This window comes from Amblyomma maculatum, chromosome 9, assembly GCF_055883805.1.
Source record: "Amblyomma maculatum isolate TAMU_Amacu chromosome 9, ASM5588380v1, whole genome shotgun sequence".
NCBI classification, from domain to species: domain Eukaryota; kingdom Metazoa; phylum Arthropoda; class Arachnida; order Ixodida; family Ixodidae; genus Amblyomma; species Amblyomma maculatum.
Genome location: NC_139352.1, coordinates 99097261 through 99116327, shown reverse-complemented (window position 1 = coordinate 99116327; position 19067 = coordinate 99097261). Strand labels below are relative to the sequence as shown.

The window sequence follows — 19067 nt, the reverse complement described above, 5'->3', positions numbered from 1 at the left end:
CGGTACGCCAAGGCCACTCCCTCTCGAATAACAGAGCCGACATTAACATGGTCTAATATACTGAACAGAATAGTATGCGCCACACAATCAAAAGCTTTCTCCAAGTCCAACTGCAGTAAAGCAACACACGCATGAGTTGCATCGCAGCATTCGAGCGCACTTCTCGCTTTGTGAATGTTCTGAAAGATGGATCGCCCTTTGATACCGCACGTTTGGTGAGGGCCCACTAGTTCGCATATAACCGTTTGTAGTCTGCCAGCAAGCACCTTCATATAAATCTTGTAATCAATGTTTGTCAGAGCAATGGGCCTGTAAGACGACAACTGCCTAAGCTTATCTGGTTGGTCAGTTTTCGGAATAAGTACTGTGTGTGACGATCAGAAAGACGCAGGCAGTGCCTTCAGCTCATACGCTTCATTAAATAAGGCACACAACAAAGGAGATAGCTGTTGCTTGAACGCTTTATAAAAAGCCGCACTCAGGCCATCAGGCCCGGGTGATTTCCCAGGGGTTAAATTTTTTATTGCCTGCTGCACTTCTTTTTCGCTTATTGGCCGCTCCAGTCTTTCTTTTTGTTCGTCATCAATTTTTGGCATCGCGTCAAGAAAGGATTCTTTAAAACGGTCCAAATTAACCTCTCGGGACGAAAATAGCTCTTCATAATACTCCCGGAAAGCCTTCGCGATTCCTTCGTTATCGGTTTCTGTGCGTCCTGCCCAATCTACCTCTGCCACGTGATTTCGCCTTGCATTTGCTTTTTCTATTCCCAACGATCTTTTTTTCGGCGTCTCATCCATGGCCAATTTTTCCGCTCTCGCACGTACCAGTGCTCCGCGATAACGGTCTTCGTCATTCAGTTGAAGTCTTTGTTTTATTTTTCTAACGTCGTCCATGTATAACCCTGGCGTGTTACACTCCAGGGCTAACAATTTATCTAGCAAAGATCTTAAATGCATTTCATTTTGTTTTTCTTGAAACCGTATGCAGCTGGCCTTTTCTATAGCTTTGATTTTAATTTGTTGCTTACACAGTTCCCATTCTTGACCCAGTTCGTGGGTGTCCTCCCGACAAATATTACCAATTTCTTCTTCTACTAGTCTGGTGAAGTGCTCGTCATTCAGCAGTTTATTATTTAACTTCCACAATTCCCATTTAAAACCGCTACTTCCCTTTCTTGGTCCAATTGTACACTGAACCATGCAGTGATCTGAGTACGTTACCGCCAAAACATGATAATCCTGGCATTTTGGAGCCAGTTCTGCGGCCACATAAATTCTGTCAAGGCGGGCGTGGCTAGCACCCTGAAAATGCGTATACTGAACCCGTCGCTCGCTCGTGAGACACTCTGCAACGTCTTCCAGTGCAAACTCGTCAATCAAGTGCGAAAGTACCTCTGTGCTACGATCCCTAAATGTACGAAGGCTAGTTTTGTCACCGGACCTCAGTAGACAATTGAAATCTCCCAGTAAGACAAGTTGCTTATCCGTGTTTAAATACTCTTCAACAAAATCAAACAAAGCAGCCCTCTCATCAACTATCGTAGGTGCATATATACAAACAGCCCGCCACTCAGCCGAGCAAAAACTAAAATCAAGGACCACGCCCCGACCCGACGGAAAAGAAGCATGCGACTGCACTACAAGACCCGGCAACTTCTTCACAAACAGGACGCATCCAGCAGAAGTACCGACTGCATGGCTGACAACTGCGTAAAACCGCGACGTGAAACGTTGCACCATGCTCTCGGTCTCTTGTTCACCCTCGACTTTTGTCTCTTGAACTCCAAGTATATCGATGTCATTTTCATTTAAAAGGCGCAGGACTTGGCTCTGCTTCCTTTTCGCTGCTAGACCTCTCACGTTAAGGGTTGCAATCTTTAGTGACAGTTCATAAGCCATTTTCTTAGAGTGAAAAGAGGCCAAGAGCATGGTGCTTACCTCACACGTCTAGCATGGCGCTAGACGCTTTCGTTGGCGCCAGAGCCATGAGGTTGGACTGGCAGACCTTGTGACAGGGGCGGCTTTTCGGCAGCTCTCCTGTCCGCCGAGACATTCGGTCTTGGTTTGAAGGTCGCCCTCCTACCTATTGGCGTTTTTATCGGTGGCTCGTCGCTGCTAGCTGCCTCTGCCTGGCTTGTCTCACTTGTGCTCTCGTCGTGGGCACGCTTCGCAGGGCCTTGGACGTTGGTCGCTCGGCCGCTGCTCTTTTCAAGGGTTTCCTGTCGGCCCGCAGACTCCGGAAGTTCAGTTTTTGAGCTCTCGGCATCGCTCACACTTTCTTCCTCTGACGGTCCGTTGTTCGGTAGCGTGACTTCTTTGTCTGGCCTACTGAGTATCTCGTCACCGCCCCCCGGGGGCACTAACATGCCTGTCGTTGCTGTTAGCTTTTCAGCTTCTCCGACCCCCTTTGCGGCCTCTTCTGTCTCTGCGACATCCATTTGGTGCTCCGTCATGTCCGCCCTCGCTGTCGGTGCAGTGGCCACTGCATACGTTCGTACGCAATCTTCCTCGGAGTGGCCAAAACGCTTACATGTCGAACACTGCGGAATTTTACATTCCCGGCGCACATGACCGGTCCCGCGGCAGCGCAGGCACTGCATTGGCCGCCCAGGCACAACAACAAGGGCCAACTCCCCTGCTACTCTTATCTGGTGAGGCAGGTCTTCTATCCTCATCCCGGGCTTCAACTTCAGGAGTACGGCTCTCGTTGTGGAGCCCTTTTCGTGCACGCCCTGGACTCGCCACCGCTCACGGGTCACTTCGGTCACCTCACCGAAAGCCGCAAAAGCAGTTCGGATGTCCTCATCCGCCACGCCATGCAACATCCAGTGGAGCCGTAGCTTCACCTGTTGGTCCTCCGGGTCAATGACGATGCACCGTCGACCTTTCACTTGGAGCTCCTTGAAGGCTGCCAGCCGCTTGGTTGCTTCAGTGCTGCTCAAAGTCACCGCCCAGACATGGTTTATTTGGTAAGCCCCCAAGGCCACCACGTCTGGGAGCGTACCAGTCATGGCCAGGGCGTCCCGGAAATCTTCAACCCTGAAGGGTCGCACTCGTACGTCTCCGTGCAAAAAAACTGTGTTGAAAACAACACGTCCGGTGGGCAGATGCGGCAAAATGAGCTGATATTCCTTATCATCGATTGCGTTAAGCCTGTTACCGCGGCCGGGATACTGGCCACTATACTAACGAGGAGGCGCAGGGAAGGGCTAAGTGCTGTTCTGATATGGCGCATAATGGAAGAACGAAACAAAAACTAAGCTCCCCGTCGAGGAATAGAACCCCGGTCTCCCGCGTGACAGGCGGGGATACTGGCCACTATACTAACGAGGAGGCGCAGGGAAGGGCTAAGTGCTGTTCTGATATGGCGCATAATGGAAGAAAGAAACAAAAACTAAGCTCCCCGTCGAGGAATCCAACCCCGGTCTCCCGCGTGACAGGCGGGGATACTGGCCACTATACTAACGAGGAGGCAAAGGGAAGTGCTAAGTGCTGTTCTGATATGGCGCATAATGGAAGAAAGAAACAAAAACTAAGCTCCCCGTCGAGGAATAGAACCCCGGTCTCCCGCGTGACAGGCGGGGATACTGGCCACTATACTAACGAGGAGGCAAAGGGAAGGGCTAAGTGCTGTTCTGATATGGCGCATAATGGAAGAAAGAAACAAAAGCTAAGCTCCCCGTCGAGGAATCGAACCCCGGTCTCCCGCGTGACAAGCGGGGATACTGGCCACTATACTAACGCGGAGGCGCAGGGAAGGGCTAAGTGCTGTTCTGATATGGCGCATAATGGAAGAAAGAAACAAAAACTAAGCTCCCCGTCGAGGAATCGAACCCCGGTCTCCCGCGTGACAGGCGGGGATACTGGCCACTATACTAACGAGGAGGCGAAGGGAAGGGCTAAGTGCTGTTCTGATATGGCGCATAATGGAAGAAAGAAACAAAAGCTAAGTTCCCCGTCGAGGAATCGAACACCGGTCTCCCGCGTGACAAGCAGGGATACTGGCCACTATACTAACGAGGAGGCGCAGGGAAGGGCTAAGTGCTGTTCTGATATGGCGCATAATAGAAGAACGAAACAAAAACTAAGCTCCCCGTCGAGGAATCGAACGCCGGTCTCCCGCGTGACAGGCGGGGATACTGGCCACTATACTAACGAGGAGGCGCAGGGAAGGGCTAAGTGCTGTTCTGATATGGCGCATAATGGAAGAACGAAACAAAAACTAAGCTGCCCGTCGAGGAATAGAACCCCGGTCTCCCGCGTGACAGGCGGGGATACTGGCCACTATACTAACGAGGAGGCGCAGGGAAGGGCTAAGTGCTGTTCTGATATGGCGCATAATGGAAGAAAGAAACAAAAACTAAGCTCCCCGTCGAGGAATCGAACCCCGGTCTCCCGCGTGACAGGCGGGGATACTGGCCACTATACTAACGAGGAGGCGCAGGGAAGGGCTAAGTGCTGTTCTGATATGGCGCATAATGGAAGAAAGAAACAAAAACTAAGCTCCCCGTCGAGGAATAGAACCCCGGTCTCCCGCGCGACAGGCGGGGACACTGGCCACTATACTTTTTTTTTTCTTTATTGTCGTGAAACAGAAAACAAAAATACACATGATAAAACACGTCAACTACACTTGAGCTAACGCGTACGCGTCTAAAATCTTTTCAGGTTCACCAACTCATCAAATAGACATTGCCAATGTGGTGGATCCTGCTGCATCCTGAAAGTTTCGCGTATATACACCGCACTTTCAATGAAGTTTTCACGCGCAGATCGTGTATTTATATCTGCGTGACGCACCTGCATTCGTGTTTTCCACAAACTATGGAGACCAAGAAGCATAAATAAATCATAAGGTGCATCATCGTTCTGCACTGGTAGGAATCTGATTCCGTACGGAGTTAGGGGAAGTTCCTTTTTAATTGTCCTTTGGAGGACGTCCCACAGAAAAACAGCATCCCAACACTGTAAGAAGACGTGTTCAATTGTCTCCGGTTTTTTGCACAACAGGCAATTTGTTGTCCATGGGACGAAGATACCTTTTTCATTCAGCCAGGTTTTAACAGGGAGCGTATTAGAGTGAAGTTTGAAAAGGAACGTTTTAGCAGATGGCCTCACGGGCATCTTCTTTACTCTTTTCAAAACATCCTGCCCTGGGCCTCCACAGTGTAATTCCCTGTAAAAAGGCACCGGCAGCATCACGTCAATGAGATCTTTATACAGTTTTTTTCTGGGAACATTGAAAAGGTAATCAAAAGAAAACCGCACTTCCAGCAACTTGCACGAACAACCTCGCGCAGGTAGCCAGTCACAGTACCAGGCATGCTTTCACATGACACAATCCATTCAGGGAGCAGCCTCTGCAATCGCACTTGCATCACAGTTCTTAGAAAGGTATCTTTTTGATCACGCAGGAATATAAATCGCGAAACCACTTGTCGCAAGAACAAATGGGCAAGGCCAAGCCCGCCCCTTTTAACAGAAATAAACAAGTTCGTCCGGGCGGTTTTTTCCCATGTGGATGCCCAAATAAAAACAGCAAAAACGCGGTGCATTTTCTGAATTGAGGTTCGTGAGACACACAACACATTCATGAGGTACCACAGCCTTGAAATAAGAAAAACATTGCAAATGGAAGCGCGCGAAAACATTGAGAGTTGCCTTCCTTGCCCCGCATCCGCTTTTTCTTTCGCTCTGGATGTTTCCTCCATCCAGTGCATGTTGGCATCTCGATAACAATCTAAAGGCACGCCTAGATATCGCGTTGGGAGAGCAGACCATCGCAGCTTACAGAAGAAATCAGGTGTCACGTCCCAATCACCGTGCCAAAACCCAGACCTTTTCTCCCAATTGATCTTACATCCGGTTTGATCACAAAATGTTTGGACGACACCCGTAACTTCACAGATGCTCTTTCTAGTTGCACAAAACACTGCTATGTCATCAGCATATGCCAGCATTTTCACGTGTGCTGATTGCAGCTTGAACCCTAAAATGCGATCGCTATCAATGATAGCCAAGCAAAGTGGCTCTAAATACAGTGCAAAAAGCAGGGGTGAGAGTGGGCAGCCCTGCCTTACCGATGAACGTACTGCGATGCTGTCAGTCAGTTCACCATTTACTATAATACGGGTCGTGCAGTTCGCGTAAGCCATTTTAACACCCTCCACTATGACTTTTCCAAGGTTAGTATGCTCCAAAATGGAAAAAAAGAATTTCGTGAGAAACACGGTCAAAGGCTTTCGCCAAATCTAACTGCATCATGGCTATCTGACCACCGAGTGCATCAACACATTCTAGTACGGTTCTTGCGACATGTATATTCGTGGCAATGGATCGACCCTTGATGCCGCACGTTTGATGAGACCCAACCAGTTTTTTTATTGCGCTTTGCAGTCTTTTTGCTAAAACCTTCATATACACCTTGTAGTCAACATTGGTGAGGCTAATCGGTCGATATGACCCCACCAACAGTCGTTTTTCCGGATCATCTGTCTTGGGTATTAGCACAATGTGCGATGTAGCGTAAGACAATGGAACAGTATTACGTTCATAAGCCTCAGTGATTACATCGAGCATAAACTGAGCCGCATACTGCTGAAAAGTTTTAAAGAAGGCAGCGCTTAGACCATCCGGCCCAGGGGCCTTCCCAGGTGTCAGGTCATCTATTGCAGATTCTATCTCCTGCAACGTTATCGGTGTTTCTAGGCGCGCTTTACTTTCGTCATGCAGTGCAGGCATCAGTCTCAGAAAATCTTTTTGAAAGCCGCCTACAGTCTCAAGCTTAGCGCTAAGCAGTTCTTCGAAGTGCTCTGCTACGGCACGCTGAATATCTTTAGCATCTTCAGTGATATAGCCGGCATACCTTATACTCCTTATTTCTTTCTGGCAGGCGTATCTTTTCTCGTCTGCTAGGGCTCGTTTTGTCGGCACTTCTCCAGCCCAAAGTTTTTCAGCCCTTGCACGTATGACAGCCGCTGTGTATCTTTCGCTGTCGATTGTTTCCAGCTCACTCTTAAGCTCTCGTATTTTACTGGCGAAATGCCCTGGCACAGTACTTTCCATGCTCAAAAAAAGAGCAAGTTGTTCATTCAGTTCTTTTTCTTTTTCTTTCTCTTTGTACCGCAGCTTACTACTCTTTTCTATTGCTTTAAATTTGACCCACTCTTTGAAGCTGTCCCATTCCGCTGCAAAACTTACTGGTCGCATAGCAAGACGATTTCAAACTCTGTCTTAACTTCAGTAAGGAACTCTTCATCGGCAAGAAGTTCGGCATTCAGTTTCCATAGGTACCAATTAAAGCGCGATTTCTTTCCTTTGCGACCAAACACTGCACTCACGAGACAATGATCGCTGAAAGACACAGGTTTCACCTCATATGCAGTACATAGGGAAACAAGATCTACCGAGGCATACACCCTGTCCAATCTGGCATGGCTATCTCGCTGAAAGTGCGTGAACTCTGGCTGGTTTCCAGTGGAGAACACACTACCAACATCCTCAAGGCTATACTCATGCACAAGTGCATTCAACAGCACGGAGCTTCTGTCTCTTCGAGGTTTACACTTGGCCGCTCGGTCCACAGCAGCGCACACACAGTTGTAGTCACCAAGTACAAGCAAGATTTTGTCGACCTTCAACCACAACTCAATAGACTGAAAAAACAATTCACGCTCCCGCCCTGAATTGGGAGCATACACACACACAACACGCCAGCATAAATTAGAGTAGGTAAAATCGGTAACCAAAAGCCGACCACTTGGACAGGCAAAAACGGACTCTACGCTTACTCCCAGCGTGTTACGTATAAATAAAAGACATCCACCCGATACACCAACAGAATGGCATACACACACATAAAAGTTTGTTTGAAAAGAAGCCACCATACGGTCAGTGCTTTCTTGGCTCTCAATCTTTGACTCTTGCACAGCTGCTATATCTATATCATTATCCACAAGGAGGCGACTGAGCTGGCATTGTCGCCTTCTCGCTCCCAGTCCTCTAACATTCAAAGTAGCTACGTGTAACGGCGAATTAAGCTTGAGAGTCATGTACTAGAGAGAGGCCAGTACCGGCATGGTGCCTACCTTCATGGTTGCGTGGCCTCCGGTTCTGACAAAGAGCGGCGTATGCATGCATGTAATGTCCTGCCAGCAGAATGTCGGGATGCTTTCGAACGAAGTCCAAGCCCATTGTTTCATTTTTGCTAACACACGCACCACTTGGTTGTAGAAGGTTCGTGACGCTGGTCGGTAGGCAGCCGACCCACAAATCGTTCAGGTCACCACAAAAACTACGGAGGCGGTTTCCCCGCCTGCCGCGTGTCGGCCGAGAAGTTCGGCTTCGGTCTTAACGTGGCTCTTCGGATGCCAGAAGTTTTCGGCGGCGGCTCACCACAAACACCGCCTGGCAGCTGAGTCTCCTCGACGCTTTCCTCATGCGGACGTTTCGCGGCAATTAAGGCTGCTGTCTCCGGCCCAACCTCCATGGCATCAGTACAGGAAGGCTCAGTACTGAGATGATCCTCAGCGTCAGAAAATTTGGTTAAGTCTTCTGACCCTTCCTTTGACTCGGTTTCATGGTCCTGGGATGGAGCGTTCAAGACATGCCGAGGTTCATTCTTTTCATTTGAGACCGTCACCTTATCGTTTGTTAAAACCGTCATGGAAGGCGCGTCCTGTTTCGTTGACTGACCTCTGATGTCAGCAGCCTCCTCCGCATCCGCCTCGTCCATAATTAACTCGGACGAGTCTTCGCTGGTCCCAGGTCCGGCAATGGTAGCGTAGGTTCGTGCACACTGGTTGTCTTCATGCCCGAACCGTCGGCAGGTTCCGCAGCGAGGAACCCGGCACTCTTTGCGGATGTGACCCGTACTCCGGCAGCGTAGGCGCAACGGGGGTCTGCCTGGCACAATGACGAGCGCGAGCTCACCGCTAACATTCAGCTGATGCGGCAGGTCGTCGAGCTTCATGCCAGCTTTCAGCTTCAGCGTGACGAGTCTAGTTGTAGAGCCCTTTTCCAGCATACCTTTAACACGCCAGCGCTCCCGGGAAACGTCTGACACCTTTCCGTACGGCGCAAATGCAGCACGAACATCTTCATCTGCACGTTGTGAAGTAGCCAGTGAAGTTTGAGTCGCACAGCAATAGCCATCGCTGACACGCGTACGTGTACAGTCCTCAGTGACCCAAAACAAACATTACATGATAAATAAGTTGCCAGGCTAAATCTGTCAATCCTCCGGACGCATCCTGCGCTGCTGCATTCCGGAATCGAAGTTAAATTAATCTGAACAGCCGCCCACACAGGCACTTATAGACGTGAAGGGGCTGACCGACGTGGTCGAGGAATAACAGTACGGGTGGAGGGCCCAGCGGATTCCGACACCCTAGCTGAAGACTTTTGCCGAAATCACATATTTTGAAAAAAAAAAAAAAAGACGGGATAGCTTTTATGCTCCCCCCTCCCCCGACCCCTAATAGGCGCAAGTCAACGTGCTCCGCAGATTGCAGACGCACTCAATCTTTAGCCACTACAAGCTAACAATAGTTACTAACGGGAAATATGATCCCGCATGTCCAAATCGTAATCACTACAAACTCATCACCAGTCAACTTGAACTCATTTCGTCGGCAAAGAACGCAGCCTTCAACTGCATGGGGCCACACACTGCAGGATCCATCTGCCTTGTCTCTCGAGAGCAAAAACTTTTCAGTCAATAAGAATAACTAAAATATAAACAGAGACAAAAAGCATATTATTTTATTGATATCTTGGCTGTGAATCCGAGGAAATAGTAGTCTTAATGACAAAACTCGGCAAGGAAAAGAGTTCTGGTAAGAATGAATCAGATACGAATCTCTGCTTTGGGCCATTCTCACATCATGAATCACAATCCGAAAGAGCGCAGCGCTAAAGGCGGCGCTGCAGTACGCCTCAAGTCATAGTGGGGGAATAAACGAGGTTGCCAGTTCAAAAATACAAAACGTTATAAAAGAAAACTAGAAACGTAGACAAAACGCAGCAAACCAGATCCTAAAGAATACAAAGTAGCCAGAAAGGAGTCATGGGGCAGCTAAAAAATTATTGGTATGACGCGGTTAGCGTAAGGTAATAGCCCACATATAAACCCTCCTTTAACCAACCCATATGAATGCGCTTGCGTGGCCAATGGGTAACATTAATGCAACGTTCCAGGCCGGCTGGTTCTTTTTGATATCACCTTGCCGTGTGAAAGGAATGACCCGTGTTTGCAGCTCCTGTCAGACGTAATGTGAAACAAGCCTACGTCCATTTAGTGCTCGGCGTGCGCTGCCAGCTACTGCCTCCCAGCTCCAGGCTCGTCATTTTTCGCTGAAAACACTAACACCGGCGGATGGCCGCCGACGACAGATTTTCGCTGAACGAACTCTAACGCTTTCTATGTAAAAAAAAAAAAAAAAAACAAGTGATCATTACTCACATAAATGTCGTTTTAATACACATTCCATGCGCAAACAAACCCCAGATAGGTATTTTGATAGCAAAGGCTGCTGGCAAAAAATTTTGAATAGCATGGCAATTTACTGTGATACTTATATATCTCAAGTGTGTGTGTGTCAAGTGCTTGATTGTGTGTGCGTGTTAAAGTCTGTCAAAGATGTCATTTATGCCTTTTTCCTTTTCTTCCCCTATTTTGCACCCTTATAAGGAGTATCATGCCACGCTCAGCATTAGGCAGATATCTACTCCTATATTAAATAAACGAATTATATTATGTATATATATATATATATATATATATATATATATATATATATATATATATATATATATATATATATATATATATATATATAGTTATTATTACATCTAAAAAATAGGTGCACATCTGAAGTCCTGCCCAATGGCTGAGAAGCAAAATATGCCAATATTGTCCAAGCCCAGATGTTGAGGTTCAGGGCCTTTCGTAATTGTTGACCTTCTCTATAATTTTTATCGGACTGGGAACTTGGAGCTTGTGACTTTCCTCAAGTGCAGGTCCAACTTGACCTGGAAAATATATTCAAGGAGTTGATCGGCTATTCTGTTACTAAGCCCTATTTTTGTTTATCAGAAGGTTGAAAATACTTGCTTGGTGTCGCCGTTTCATACAGGTAAGAAAACTATTTCATGACTCACCCTGGAAGGTGATTTATGAAATTGGTGCTAGGGGGATCTTTGTAATTGTAAAGGTTTATCCAGTACAGTCAAGTGCAGCGGCCTCGGAGCTAATTCTTTCAACTTGCTCCTAGTACCTCAGTTCTCAATTGATCTGGTTTTCAGGGTAACCAAATATTTGATGCGACATCTCTTTTAGCGCTTTTATGTCATATAGCGCGAAGACGGACTGCGAGCTAAAGACGTGGAAATTTTGGATTTGTAAGTTTGCGTTTGTGGGGTCACATATAAGGCTTTATCACTGTCTTCAACATGGTTTTAAAACTCTCTTCCAATTCCTGAAACAAGTTGATGAGATCCACTTTCGGCGCTGGCCGGCGCTGTCCAAAAGTAGCCAGGTGCCCCATGCACCCCAGATTTGTGTACACAACGTGGTCTAAAAGTAGAGAATGCAGTGCGCATTATCCAAAGCTGGCATCTTTGGCAAAAGACATAACTCCCAAAAGACGCAGGGATAATTGTGCTAGTTTGCATACAGAACAAAATGTCTACATTAGCTATTGTAATGAAACCTTTGCGTACAAGCAATAAAATGCACTCTTCTACTCTGTTGAGAGAACAGTAAAAAAGAGACCACAAGTCCTTTTTCAAAATGTCGGCTAGAGGACTGATGCTACCCTTCCAGCCTTGTTCTGCTTACTTCGAATTTGAGTAGCCCTCTTGGTTACCTCGTTCAGCCTTTAATGCGCGCCAGTTGTTTGAATAGAATTTGAAATCTTCATAGCATATGCGCTTCAATTCTAGGATTTTCACCCTACAATAATTCATTCGTGGAACAAATAGAACCGGCTATATCCGTTTAGCAGTTCGAAGTTTTCGAATGTTAGGGCAATGTTAAAAAAAAAAAGGATATTCCTCAGCTGTTTGAATCTATATGAATAAGCATTATACGACATATCTTGGCACTAGCATCTGTAAACATGGCGCAATTAGCGATTAATACCTGGATGACTATCACGCTTCTCCGCAATGTACATCGAGGGGTTAGGCCCGTATGACAACGTAATTGACGGTACTGGTACCTTTTCTGCATGTACACACTTGGTTTGAAAAAGTAAAAACAAAGCTGACGAAAGCAAAGCAATAGAAATGTTGATTAGCACCATCAGAAAAAGTACAGTGGGATATGGGCGAAATCAACGAACATAAAAAATACTACCGTCCTTGACGTCATTAAAGTCTTCAGAACTTCAGTTTTGTAAAAAAAAGCTCACGATTTAAGCTTAGATTGCGCCACCAATTTGAATGCTAGCGTAAAAGCACTTTTCATTCATCACCGATAGCCTATGTAGATTTTATTCCTTGAATATCTCGAAATTCTCTACAAAGCATGCAGCTGCTCTTTAAGCATTACCCATGCTTCTTTCTTTTCGGGCTGGCTTGTTTTATAATAAATAAATTGGTTCACAGGAAGGGAAAGGCGCAGTAACTGTCACACTTGCTCTGTGGACACCCGAACCGCGCCGTAAGGGAAGGGAGGAAGGTGGGAATGAAAGTGGAAAGAGAGAAAGAGGAGCCGTAGTGGAGGGCTACGGAGTAATTTCGACCACCTGGGGATCTTTAACGTGCGCTGACATCGCACAGCACACGACGCCTCTTCGTTTCGCCTCCATCGAAACGCACCCGTTGTTTTGTTGTAAGGTATTTTTTAGTCTGCCCCCTTGTTCAGGTTCAGCGCATTCGCTGGCTGCCAGTGAGACTCCACGTCAGCATTAACGTGTCCCCGTATAGAAAAACGTATTTTGCGGCTGGAGAGATCCCCGAAAAATAGCGCAGTATTTGTCTCCTGTATTGCATTCCGTTCCTGTTAGGGCTGATCTCTTTAAATTTCATTATTGTTTAGCGTAACGAGTTCTGTAAAGGGCGTAGACAAATAAGGATGCAATAATTAAAAATATTATATAATGCATGTTTCTCAGACACAAACACAATGCTATTTTATTCCAGAGCTTTTGGATCCCGTGTCTAAGGAAATGATGCTCTCGCGGTTTGTATTACCAAGACAATCAAGAGATCGATTGAAATATTTTTTACTTCTATTCTTTTCGCTTTATGAAACTCACTTTTGCTACTCAAAAGCACCGATACTTACGTATGCCCCGGAAGTCGGGAACAACCAATAAAATAATATCTCTTTATAGATTTATAGCACATTCTGTCTTCTGCCTCCCATATTAAGAACGTGTTTTGCTGAAGGACGGAAGATCCGTAAGACCTTCGGAATGAACTGAAGAGGCATTCACGTCGTTTGTATTGCCATTTCCTAACAATAGAAACAGCCATAGATATTACCCGCTGAAAACTCGGCGCTTCACCGAAAGGCCCGAGTGCAAGCTACAGAGCTGAAAACTTGTCCTAGGCTATTTCTAGGTTTTACCTGCTTTATGGGCTGTACATCTAAGGCCAATGAAGGGTATAATACCCCTTTCACACAGGTACTTGTGAGGCCTTGAGAATTAAGGTTCTTTGCTCAAAAGACGGTTGACGCGAAGCTACACGGCAAAGTCGTGAGCCCTTTGCGATAAAGGCCCGTGGCGGGAACGACGGCCGTCAGAGGCCTTCAGCTTCGTAAAGGAGCAGCCCGAACCTGAACGCCACGGAGCGGACTAAAAGAAAGGTAAGCAGAGAAAGAAAAAAAGTGGACAGAAATATAATTTTTAACATTATATTTAAGCCTAATTGACGCTACTTAAGGCTGGCTGACATGGAGCGATTTTTCCGCGGACCTTGCGAACAGCCGCCCGACGGCCGTTCACCGCTAATCAAGCCGGCTGCTGCTTGGAATCGTGCGCACCGGCGATACGAGAAAAACTCAGAAAAAGTGTGCTAAATTTTGTTGTTCCCGCAAATAATAAGTCGAATGTCAAAGCTAAATACCAAGTAAATACCATGGAGAAGGGCCGTGTGACTGAGGTCTAGGAGCGAAACTCAGTCACTTCTCTTTTGGCTCCATTATGTGGACTTCAAATGTTTTCCTGGACTACGTTGCTTATCGCGTTTCGCTGCTTCTGACCTTTTAGATGTTGATTTATATTTTTCGTCCTTTTATAAGGCAGCTGAGTTTCGAAACTGTCCTCTGCCACGTGCGCTCATTCCTTCTGGGTTTTACCCGAAGTTTGTAGTATTGATCCACCCGTCTATGTGACGTCCGTGCTCCCTTTTTGAAGTTTGTGACTACATTGAAATCACTCCTAATGATTTGGGAAACATGCCAGTGGCACATAGCCGCTTTTGAAGCTTGAAGTGTCACTTTCGAGCGAGAGAAGTACGTGCAACCTTTTTCGTTATTAGCTCGGCTAGTAGTGTTCACCGCCAGCGTTTACCTTCACACAGTTCAAGAAAGCAAGGTCAAATATTGTGCACTTCTTACCTTAAGTACATTAGCATTAACAAAGACGACTCTGTGTGCATTGAGCACCTCGAGTCCTCTAAATTCTGGTGTCCAAACTGACATTTACTTTCTGCTAATAACGTAATTTCGCTTATTACGGAGTTTCTAATTTCACGAAAATGTACACAACACACAATTGCTGCGCGTAACTGAAGAGACATCTACGCTGAAACTGTTTTAATCGTAGCCGCTTTAGAGTGTTCGATTTCGCTATCAACGCATCACATGCTGCCCCCCTTAGAGTGCCATAGAACGCTGAATAATAAACTGCGATGAGCAACAGTGAAGGACTCATAATAAACAAATCATGTAAGTGCACCTAAAGTCTCCATCAAAGTTCATAATGCTCGCTCAAAATATGGTTTCGGGGTCGTATAATACCAGCGGCTCTGTCGCCGCTCATAACATGGCTAATGTGTTTTAACTGATATCACGGTAATCAAATTGTTTATGAAAAGAGTTGTCTTTTATTTAAATTATTGAAGATGTTAACCATGATATGCAAAGAGTTCCTCATGCAATGCCCTAAGCGACGAACTGGTGGCTGATCGGTAAGCAAAAGGTGCTTTGCACATTACTTGAAAAGTTCATCTGTGACAACGTTTTAACTCCGGAATTCATACTTCAGAATGACGACCCTGATAATGCGACAACGTTATTGTACTGTTCGTATAGTTTCAACAGCGTCCGCATTGTTCCTGTTCGCTATTCAGTTCACTATTCGAACCTGCATATAGGAGCCACAGTAACAACTGAGTTGCCTTCCTAGTTAATAAGGTTTGGTTTAGTTCAACGTGGTTATTGCAGAGTCCTGGTGCTGTAGACAGACATTCTCATCTCCACTTCAGCGCTGCTTGGGTCCCATTCAAAGAGACAGGCAAATAGCGTGTGGAGTGTGCGTTTGCGTTCGCATACCAGAGGCCGACAATCTCTCAACTTCGCCTTCCGCTCTACTGCACCCATTTATTGGTGCAGCGTACGTTAGTAGAGCACACGTGCATGACAGGAAAGCTTTCCGAGCTTCTAGGACTCTTCTAGGCTTACATTGCCGACCGCTGGCGCAGTCAATCCGGATTTAAAAAAACTATTTCCACCATTTTTCGCTACGCATTGAGAACCGATTTATTTTTCCGCCCCTGAGAGGCATTATTGTCGGCTCAAGCTTGAGATCAAAATAGTTTATTGTATGGTGATAGCTTGGTTCAGCCTCTACTCAGTTCTGCAGTGATAGCTATCGAAATCAGTAAAGGCTATTCATGGCATTTACTAAAAGTGGTAGGCTTGAATGCACAAAACTGTTTGCAGTTCCGCATTAGATGCAGTTGATTTTAGAGTGGCGCCCTTTTTATGCTCTTACAATGAAAAGTGAGCGCTGTAAAGCGTTATCACTCCCGTCAAACGATACAGTGGACAAAAAAGATCTGTGTGATTTCAGGCCAGGCTGGAAGAATTCATGGTAACGGGGGTAGTAATAGTAACTATAGCATTCTACGTTTTTTCTCGTAGATAAATAACACAATAACGAGGAGTGGGTAATTATTAATGGCAAAGCCTGTTGCTATTTCGCTGCTTACCTTCTCTTTAATGTTTGATTCAAACAGTTCTTTATGAAGAATACCTCCCAAGAAAAATCGTATAGAAAGCAATATTACCCTAGCAATTTTTCTTCTCACTCGCTTTTACTAAGCCTGCAACAAATAAGCGGAGGTTGATTACTGTGCATAAATTACACCCATTCCAGGAATAAGAATATAAAACTGCACCACGAGACCGGGGAGTCCAATTCTGATAACGAGTTTAGCTTGGCAGGAGCTGAGTTCAAGCTTCAGCTTTGTTTGTTATTTCACAAGAATTCGCAGAAACCAACACATTTTGCCAAAGATCCTACAGTATATGTTGATGTTTTGTGAGAAGCATTACCATGTTTTGTGAGAAAACATGGTAATGCTTTATTGTACCTAGACTGCTTACATTCAACAAAGTTTGTAAATTCCTGCGATTGCCTCCAAATACTAGTCTATTTTAGCCCAAGTCGGAAATAACTGTTGTCTGTGAATTTGTTTAGAAGCAGTGGCAAATTATCGGAAGTGATGTGGGATCACATATGAGAATGAGTGTCATATTAAGATTCAGTTTTAGAAAATACGCTCCAAGTATTACCATGGTAGCGTTAAAGGTCCCCTTCTCAATAAACTCTGGCACCGGTGTAGTCTGAAACAGCTTTCGGGCATCAATATGCCGGATTATAGTTCGCAAGAGACATACTCGTGCATTTAAATGGTCGTCGGGTTGTGTGATGTCATAAGTTGGGAGGCGCTTCTATTTATTTATTTTATTTATTTTCGATACCCTCAAGCGCCGAGGCATTACAGAGGGGAGTGGGCAAGCAAACAACGCAAGAAAAAAATTATTTTTTGTTAAAGGCGGCACAACAACGTAGTTAAAATGTAGCAACACACAGTATTCGAAGCAGTGAAAAAAAAAAAAAGTACAGAAACAACAACTGTAACAAATGCAACGCAAGAAACTGAACAAACATAGCAGAAAAAAATAATAAAAAACGAAGGAAATAACAAAGCAACAAAGAAACTAACTATTCGCATCAGATAAAAGCATCGTCATCAGAGACTGACGATAAGCAGCATAATCCTTTATACAAGCCACGGCAGCCGGAAGGTGGTTCCACTCTTTCGATGTGCGAGGAATGAAAGAATGCAAAAAAGTGTCAGTACGGCAAAAAATAGATCCAGTCTTATGTTGATGGTCGACACGAGAAGAGCGATAGGGGGGGTGTAGTGATAAAACGAGAGTGCAGTAACTGGTGATGATAAATTTTATGAAAAAAGCATAGGCGTAAAAATTTTCTACGTTGTGCGAGAGACGGTAAGGAAAGGTTAGATTTCATAGCTGTGACACTCGCGGTCCGGTTAAAATTAGAAAGTATAAAACGAACTGCATTATTCTGAACAAGTTCCAGTGAAGTACAAAGCGAGACATGATGAGGGTACCAAAGGGGGGCGGCATATTCTAATTCAGGAAGAACAAGTGTTTTATAAAGAAGTAATTTTAAAGAGACAGGTGCTTTGATGAAGTTACGACGTAAATACTCTAGCATGCGGTTAGCGCTGCTAATAATCAGTTCGATATGCGGTTTCCAGGATAATGACGAACTGATGATAACACCCAAGTACCAGTATGATGTTACAGGTGCAATCTGAATATTATCCAAAGCGTAAGCGGAAGTAGTAGTATTTTGTCTGGAAACTCTCATTAAAGCACACTTGCAAGGGTTTAGTTGCATTTGCCATTTTTTACACCAAAGAGAAATGTTATCGAGATCAGTCTGAAGGTAGTGTTTGTCGTCTTCGGTGCAAATTTCACGATATAAAACACAGTCATCCGCGTATAAGTGTATGTTAGAAGAAACGCAATTAGGCAAGTCATTGATGTATATCAAAAAAAGAAGTGGGCCTAGTACAGAACCTTGGGGGACACCTGATGTTACTTCAGTTAAAGGGGAATTGTAGTCATTAAGCGTTACATATTGTGAACGATTAGCAAGAAAACATTCAAGCCAGGCTAAAACATTATGATCTAGGTTTAGAGCAGAAAGCTTAAGCATGAGTAGTTTGTGGTTCACCTTATCAAATGCCTTTGAAAAATCTAGAAATATGCAGTCGGCCTGTGAATTTTTATCGATAATTACATGCAGGGAATGTGAGAAGAGAAGGAGTTGCGTTTCACAAGAATAAGTTCGCCGGAAACCATGCTGGGCCGAAGTAAAAAATGAGTTTGATTCCAGGAAGTTGAATATGTTAGAATAGAGAATATGTTCCATTAGTTTGCAGGGAATGCTTGTTAGTGAAATGGGTCTGTAGTTCAAAGGTGAATATTTGTTACCTGATTTGTGTAAGGGAACCACCTTCCCTATTTTCCAGACCGAGGGCAGCGTTTCATTCTGCAATGACTGCTGAAAAATTTTTGCTAAATAAAGGGATGAGTATATCTTAGTTTGTTTCAAGAACTTTGAATTAATGCCGTCGACACCACATGATGAAGAAATTTTTAATGAATCTATTATTTTCCCAATACCACCAGGATCAATTATAATAGGAAACATACAGCAAAAGTTATTGCGCGGCACAGTGCATGTCGTATTCATATTAGACGGGATAAAACTGAGTGAAAATACTTTGTTAAGCACAACGGGGCATTCTGCTGGGTGGAGATGCTCACCAGAGTCGTCCTGAGGTGAAATCGCATTATTTTTAGTAGGGTTGACAATATTCCAGAATTTCTTTGGGTTACTTGATAGCATGTTTGGCAAAGTGGTATTAAAAAAGTAAATTTTTGTGTCATGTACAGCTTTCGTGTAATCGGCTTCTGCTGCAAAATAGGCTTCCCAGCGGTCACTTCGGTTACTTGCTTTTGCAGAACGAAAAAGGCGTTTCTTTATATTCAAGAGACGTTTAAGTGTT

At 45.1% G+C, this 19067-nt stretch overlaps 1 protein-coding gene and 2 non-coding genes across 3 annotated transcripts; all 3 read right to left on the bottom strand.

Moving 5' to 3' along the window:
• Positions 1 to 1441: 1441 nt before the first annotated feature.
• LOC146179989 (uncharacterized) lies at positions 1442 to 8092 on the bottom strand. The gene is made up of 3 exons (XM_084580307.1): positions 8087 to 8092; positions 2273 to 3184; positions 1442 to 1459 (listed from the first exon to the last, which is right to left on the bottom strand). The coding sequence occupies exons 1-3, from the start codon at positions 8090 to 8092 to the stop codon at positions 1442 to 1444; spliced, it is 936 nt and encodes a 311-aa protein (XP_084436433.1).
• TRNAD-GUC (transfer RNA aspartic acid (anticodon GUC)) lies at positions 3813 to 3884 on the bottom strand. Its single transcript has one exon. It is a non-coding gene; the product is annotated as a tRNA-Asp (tRNA).
• TRNAD-GUC (transfer RNA aspartic acid (anticodon GUC)) lies at positions 4365 to 4436 on the bottom strand. Its single transcript has one exon. It is a non-coding gene; the product is annotated as a tRNA-Asp (tRNA).
• Positions 8093 to 19067: the final 10975 nt, after the last annotated feature.